Genomic DNA, 7,862 nt, shown 5'->3' on the forward strand with positions numbered 1-7,862 from the left:
CAGTACTGTACTGTGTGGTGCAGGCTTTTTTTTAGCTGAAGCAAGAGCTGTAAATCCCTTCATCTGTTTTCGAACTTTTTACAGCTTATTCAATAAATACATCTCTTACAGCCATCTTATTCATCGGTGTGTAGGATCTTCTGCTTTTATGAACCATTTCTGACTTGACTGGTTCATCTCAGGTCAATGCAATCCTGAGTTTGGAAGCAAATTGTTTCCGTGTGTAAAATATGTCTCAAAATTACAGTGAAGCCTTGTTACAGTACACTAAACTGTTATAGCTCCATGATCCCATTTAAAATTGTGTATGAAGTGATAACTGGCCTTATTAGCATGTATAGTGTGAGTGTGCTCATTAAGGGACTCAGGTTTTTAAACTCCTCCCCCCGACACTCGCAGCTTTCATTGGTTGACCTAGTGGGGTTGGCATGGAAACACAGAATGAAGCATGCTAAATTAGGTTCTAAAGAGGCGCACCGTCTCTCCAGTGGCAGAAACAGACACAAGCACACACAGACCTTACAGCCAGGGTGGCCTCAGTGCATTATGGGTGCTGTAATTTCTATAACATATTGAGGGCAAGGGGCTCGTCTTAAAGACTCACAAACAAGAAATAAACAGAGGTGCTCTGAGACATTGTGTGCAATATAGCTCAAAAGTTTATTCCAACAAGTTCTGTGGTTGTTCTTCACTCAAGGCTGTTGGCACGATCACTTACAGTATAAGCATGAAAGCCACATTGCGGAGACAATCATGTGAATGGATGTCAACAAAAGGCAGCATTCACTGACTATGCCTGTTTCCGTTTCTGCAGGATCCTTGTTCATGCTTTGCTGTAATGGAAAACATAATGTGATTTATCACACTGTGGCGCAGTGTGAGCCTGTTTAACCAGCGTGATCTTTGCTGTAAATTTTGTAAATCTCATGCTGTTCAAGACAATTTTTGAAAGTTTTAATCCTGAATCCAGGTGCTACCGAGAGGTAAACGTGTGATGTGCCAGGGCCTCAGGGGGAGACTGTTCTTATCCCAGGGAGATGGTTTCACCCTCTGTAGTTTGTAACAGCACCTGATATGCTGAAAAACTCGTGTTTTTGAAGGAAGGTCCTCTCTTCTTAGCTTGCCACCCCTGGCTTCCTAAAGTAAACAGAGGTCTTTTTGTGTCACCTCCGCAATACTTTTTTTTTTGCAAAAGAAAAAAAAAAATCACCCTTTGTTTTTCACTCCTTCTTCCTAACGCCACAGTCCCCTGAATGTTACCCCGTGACTCAGATCAGATTCCCATCCCTAACCTGAGGTTTTACTCTCACCACTAGTAGCTTTTGGAGTTGCTTTTGTGCAGCATTGTACATAGTCTTTATAGTTCACTCCAGCCTTTGGTCTTTAAATAATTATCTGCATTTTGTCCAAATCAAATGATCCACTCAGTCTGAGAGGCATTATTCAGCAGACACATTGAGTGCATTTCACACTAAGAATAGCAATGACACACATTCCCAAACCCTTTTCCTGATAATAAGGTATGCATGTTAAGCGTTTTCCCTTGCGGCTGATTGGCTGGGCTCTGCTGACATTCATGTGCTCACTATTCAGGTCAGTGAGCTTTGAGGGTGGATGTTGTTGGAATCATTTTCCTATGAGGACTCTGAGCTCAGGCTGTTGTAAGATGCTTCACCACTGTGGGGATTTGTCAGTGAAAATATAAAGTGTTTGACATTTCTCTTTACTCGGATCTTTAGCTTTTCTCTAGAGTTATGTCATTTCCTTCCACATAGAGATTCAAGAGGTTATGTATTCTTACCTAATACAGCGCCAGTTATTTGTCTTATATGTGCTCACATTTCTTATCTGTCTGCAAGCTGCCACAAAATGGGAAACAGGATATAATTCACAACTTAAACAGATCTCATCTTGCTAAGTACTCATATTGTTTTATTGATTAAATAGGAAACAGAATAACATAGATGAGACTATACACAGAGATATTGTTCTCATCTGAGTATGAGTGGGGTAAGGATAAGGATGTGCCAGTGCATGAGGTGGAAATCTCATCTCAGCATCCTCTCTGTCTCGCTCAAACGTCCACGGTGCCATTCATAATGGCTTCTGTCCACTGTCCAGGAAGGAGTTATTTCCTTTCCTCCCTCAAAGCCAGTCTCTCTCCCATAGTTCACAGTGAGCTCAGATCATGTTACATATGAGCAGGCGGACACACAGGCGCTGTACAGTTCAACATCTTGTACAAAAATTAATGGCACGTTTTCTGCTACATACATCCAGAGATAGGTGTGGAATGTAAATTTGGTTGTTTTGCATGTAATTATAGAGCTCCTGTGGTTCTTCTCCCGACATAAATAAAAACATAAAGGGACTGGTTGTTATCAAAGAGACTTGCTGGAAAGAAAGACAAAAAAGATTTGACAGTTCCTACAAAAAGTGGGAGTAACAAAAGTTAAAAGTACTGTAGAAAAGACTGAACAAACTTTGAGAGTCTGTAGGAAAAGCACCCTTCAAAAGGCACTCGCCCATGTTGTGTGTGTGACTGTGTTCCCAGAAGACCTTTAATCTTGCTTATCCTTAGTTACCGATGCTGCTGTGTGTTCAGGTGTGACCCTGAACCTTTCCTGAGTGCGTGTCCAGTTGTCCCAGCGCCAAAGAGCCAGGCTTGTTGCTTTCACTCCCTGTGGAGATGTTTTGTGCTTGAGTGCTGTCAGCCTCCTTGACTCTGTTACTGTTGCTTATGGTGTAGTGAAGCCAAGAGATGACAGAGAGACAAGCATAGAAATACAGTATAGAAATATGAATTAAAAAAAGGGTGGCCATGTTATAGTGGAAAAAAAAAGTTGCAGTCAGAGCCATAATCTGTATTGTTAATTGATTCAGTCCATTGCTTTATTTTCTGATCTGAGTGCTGCCAGCCACAGGTTTATTACCAGCCCTGCGGACAGGAACCTTGGACACAGGTATCTTGGTGCGAGGTGGTTCTCTAGCTTGAGGGATTTGGGAGGCAGTGTGAGACTGTGCGCCATGCTTCACAGGGATCTTTGAGTCACGCGGCAAACTGGTGAGGACTTTCGGCTGGGGGGGCTGCTGACTCTCCTCCTGGGTGTGTTTTGAGGTGGGCACAGTAGCCCCGACATCACTGGTTTTATCTTTGCTTCCTGCATCATGTGAGTTGAAATGGGGCCGCTCCTCTTCTAGCACAGCCCTGCTCGCTTCATCATCAACATGTTGACTTTCCCGGACAGGTATCTTACCTGCTCTGCTCCCTCCAACTACAGGTATTTTGCTATGTCCTGATGCCTTTACTTGTGGTGCTCTCTTTTCTCTGGAGGGCCCTTGGAGGCTCATTCGTGACTCATTATGCAGTTCGTCTGTTTTGGACGGCACTGTCTGGGGCCCCTGGGCACCTGTGCTACTTGGACTAGCCAGCTGCCCGTCCACTGATGCCTGTCCACTTCCTCTCATCTTAGCAGAGGCTTGGGCCTCACTTGGCCATGGTGCATGAGTAGAAGGAAGCGAAGTGACAGGGAAAGGGGCAGGGGCAGAGGTAGGTGTAAGAGGGGCTTTAGATTGAGAAACTGGGAACTGAGCAGGAGTAGGCGGGTCTCTAGATACAGAAATTTTGGTATGAATGGGGACAGGAAGGTCAGTAGATACAGAACCTTCGATATGAGCAGGGGCAGGAGGGGCTTTAGATTCAAAAACTGGGATCTGAGCAGGGGCAGGAGGGGCTTTAGATTGAGAGACTTGAATTTGAACAGTGGCAGGGGGATCCTTTGACACAGAAACTGGGATCTGAGCAGGGGCAGGAGGGACTTTAGGTTCAGAAACTGGGATCTGAGCAGGGGCAGGAGGGACTTTAGGTTCAGAAACTGGGATCTGAGCAGGGGCAGGAGGGACTTTAGGTCCAGAAACTGGGATCTGAGCAGGGGCAGGAGGGACTTTAGGTCCAGAAACTGGGATCTGAGCAGGGGCAGGAGGGGCTTTGAATTCAGAAATTGGGATCTGAGTAGCGGCTGGAGGGGCTTTAGACCCAGAAACTGGGGTCTGAGCAGGGGCAGGAGGGACTTTAGACTCAGAAACTGGGATCTGAGCAGGGGCAGGAGGGACTTTAGATTTAGAATCTTGAATTTGAGCAGTAGCAGGGACATCTTTAGACCCAGAAATCGGGAAATCAGGTGTGGTTTTAGATTGAGAGACTGGTATCTGACCCAGAGCAGGAGGTATTGGGGATGCTGTAGAAAAAACAGCATGAGTGATAGGGGCTGAAGTTATTGTGGAAGCAGGGGGCAGCTTATCTGAAGATGCTGATACAGGAGCGGGTTTACTCATAGGTGGAATTCTATCTGAAGCAGTTGGAGTTGGAACAGACGAAGCGCTGGGTTGAGTTTTAGTTGTGGTAGTCAGGGTAGAGGAAGGACCAACATTGGGAACAGTTACAACGGAGGGAGGGGTCTGATTGAAGTCCACTGGGCTAGAGGTGAGCGAAGGCTTGGAAAGGGTAGATACCGAGCCTGAGGTTGTAGTTGATGTGGGAACCATTGTCATCTTGGAGGGGATATTCAGTGCAGGAGAGGGGGGCTTGGTTGTAACAGTACAGGCCGGTGGTACTGTCACTGGGGCTTTAGATTGTCCTGCTGCTGAGATTAGGGAAGGTTTGTAGGAAGTGGAAGTTTGCAGGTTCAAATTACTAGCCGACTCCAATTTTACAGGTGGATGTTGGGTCAAATCAAGAGGGGTGGCAGGGCTATGGGTTACTGGTGGAGGTTTAGCTGGTGCAGGAGGTGGAGTAGCTACAGGGCTAGGTTTATTTACTGAAGGAATCATTTGAGGAGGCTCTGAAGCCAATTTACTAACTGTAGAGGTAAGAATTGGACTGACTGAGGGAGCCTTGACTACAGTGGCCGGGGTGTTCGGAGGAGCCATGGTGGTCGCAGAGTTGGAGCTCAGTGTGGATTTAATAGTCATCAAAGTCATCATTGGAGATGAAAGGCTTGTTATCGTCACAGGGGTAGTTGAAGGTTTTCCTGTGGTGGGTGCAGGAGTTGATTTAATTGTAATGCTGGTAGCAGGCTCAGATGGTGGAGTCGAGTCTGAGCTCAATTTGACTGAGTGAGTAGTCAAAGTAGAAGATTTGGTCAATGTTGTGATGATGGTGCTCGGCTTGGTAATGGGAGAGGAGGAAAAAGTTGACTTTGCGAGAGGAGTAAAGGATTTGGTCGAGGTGGCTGTGGGGACGGCTATAGGAGAGGATTTTGCTGTAGTAGCGGTGCTGACGGATGTAGAAGACACCGGAGAGGAGATGGAGGGTTTGGAGAAGAGAGATGTGGATGATGACGTGACTTCAGTCACAACAGCACTGATAGCACTGCTGGCTTTTCCCCACTCTGCCTCCACATCAGCCATGATGTCTCCACCCCCTGAGATTGAGTCAAAGGTCAGGAGAGAGGAGATGTCTGCCAGCAAGCAGCTCAGGCTGTTATCACCGGGTACCAAGGGTGGTTCAGAGGTGGGAAAAAGCGACACATGCTCATTAGTTCTACTCACATTGCCTGCTGTCTCCGGGGGAGTTACAGTCTCTGAAGGGGTCGTGGCTGTACTGTCCTGTGTTGTTAAGCTCTTGATTGGCTCACAGCTCTCAGTCTCTGGGCTGTCCAGAGAGCGTGGATGAGATTTGGGGGTGAGGGTGAGGTCCTCTTTGATGATTTCCACACTGTTGGCACGGGACGACATGAGAAGTGGGCTCGGAGGAGCATCCTCCTTGTCCTCTTTATCCTTTGATCGTAACTTAACATTGCCAAAGAGACCCTTCAGCCCACGACGTTGGCGACCCACAGGCTGGGACACGGTGTGGACTCTGCGGTCCCCTGTCCCTCTCCGGCCACCCCTCAATAACGACAGGAAGCTGAGGGACTTGGCTGAGCTGACTGAAGAAATGGAGGGTCGAGGATGGGCGGCTGCCAGAACGCCATCTTCGCCAAGCGTTTCCTCTTCTGCCTGCTCCATCTCTCCTTGACTCACCTCCTGTCCCTTTTCCTTGTCTGGCTCCTGCTCCGAATCTGGCGCAGCGGTCTCAGTTAATCCATCAAGGGTTTTGCTCCTGTTAACAGGTGACTTGTTGTTTCCATCCCCTTTGCTTCGAATAGAAAAGATGTTGCCTGGCTTGCGTTTGCCAAACAGCTTGAATCCTTTTCTGATTTTTCCACTCGATTGGGATTCACAAGGTGGGGGGTCCATGTTCTCCGTTTGTACATCCATCTTCTCCCTGTTTCCCCCCTTTCTCTGTATCCTCCTGTCACTTGATGCAGTTATTATTCCCCAGCCAGCGGTGTGAGCATTTGCATCCAGACCGTCTGTTGCTTTGCTTTACCTCTGGGCTCTCAGAGCGTTTCTTTATCGGCTGTCTGTATCCCTCCCTCTCTCTATCTTTCCCATCCAGCCCTTTCTCCTCTATTTCTCCCTCGAAAGCCCCTCCCCTTTGCCTCGTTTTTGTCTGGCTGCTCTCCCTGGTTGCCATAGCAACTGAGGAGCTAAGCAGCTTTCGTCAGCAATGCAGAGCCAGGGGCTGTCATCAACCCACCCTGAACGCGGCTCTCTCATCCTCTCTCTCTTCCTCTCTGTCTGATGACTCTGTTTACATAAACAACAAAGACAAATACTCCATTAATAGGGCCAAATTGTGATTTCCGAATGCTCTGGCTTTACATAAACTCATCCAGATTAATGCGACATATCTATTTATGCAGTCGAGTAATCTAACAGATTTGCCTTTATTCTAAATAAACTGATCGTATTCACAGCTAGTGTGAACCCAGTCTGCTCAAGATTTATGGAGCTTTACCAAAATTGCAATTTTACGAATAGCAATTGCAGTTAAATGTGTCAATTAATTACACTCAAAGTTGGGGACATAATTAGCATATTGACCTATATGCACGTTTGTAGAGTATTTTCCTCTTGAAATTCATCCGCTATGCTACATTTTATTTCCAAAAGCAATATTCTAACACCTATGAGAGAACGCGTAAAGCACAAATATAATGATTCCTGTAAAGAGCAAATGTAGATATTATGATAATAAATCAAACTAATAGCAATGACCTTTTGAACGTCTTACTTGAGTCTGCAACACTGCTGAAGACAAGCGAGCCATTGTGAATGTTACATAATTGTAAATGAATGGATTTCAGTTTAACAGGAGAAAGGAGATGGGCAAAGTTAAAGGAAACTCTCTTGCGCATGGTGGTGTGATATCTCTTACTGTATGGTTTGGTCAACATTATTATGTCCAAGTTTTCATTTTTTTTTAGAATTCTAGCATTCACTAAAAGACGGGATGACAGCCTTTAAGAATAAATGCAGTTTACCTGAGAAGTCAGTCTGTGCTTGCTTGGTTAAAGTATTTAATTTTCCTTCTAAAGTAAGCAACTGTAATAGTACTTTAGCCCAAAAACTTTCATTTGTTGTGTTTTAAGATGTAAACATTTTGTTTGGGTTGAACATCTTTTTTTATTGATTGCTCATGTGAGGCGACTTGATGTTCTTTATTTACCGAGGAATCAGTGAGGGTTTGGGGTGGAACAAGCATGGCCTCTTGTGGTGGCCCGAGGAAACAACATGTGGCACCGTTTGGCGGCAGACGGCTGTAAAATGAACACGGAGTCTGAAAATAAAGCTGCTGTCTCATCCACATGTATTCCTTGGCCCAAATAAGTCTGAGTAAGTGGGTCAGCAATCTTTGAACAAATCTGCCTGTTTCTGCAGCCTGTGTTAAGACACAGGAGGAGGTTTAAGGGCACAGTCGGGCTGGTTCACAGATGCTTTTGCAGGGAACATCAGTTATTTCAGCAGAGATGGAA

At 45.8% G+C, this 7,862-nt stretch overlaps 1 protein-coding gene across 1 annotated transcript; it reads right to left on the reverse strand.

Annotated features, from left to right (window-relative positions):
* Positions 1 to 1,906: 1,906 nt before the first annotated feature.
* LOC139344747 (APC membrane recruitment protein 2-like) lies at positions 1,907 to 6,469 on the reverse strand. Its single transcript, XM_070983112.1, has one exon. The coding sequence runs from the start codon at positions 6,259 to 6,261 to the stop codon at positions 2,893 to 2,895; it is 3,369 nt and encodes a 1,122-aa protein (XP_070839213.1). The 5' UTR covers positions 6,262 to 6,469; the 3' UTR covers positions 1,907 to 2,892.
* Between the last annotated feature and the right edge of the window lie 1,393 nt (positions 6,470 to 7,862).

This window comes from Chaetodon trifascialis, chromosome 16 (assembly GCF_039877785.1).
Source record: "Chaetodon trifascialis isolate fChaTrf1 chromosome 16, fChaTrf1.hap1, whole genome shotgun sequence".
Taxonomy (NCBI): Eukaryota; Metazoa; Chordata; class Actinopteri; order Chaetodontiformes; family Chaetodontidae; genus Chaetodon; species Chaetodon trifascialis.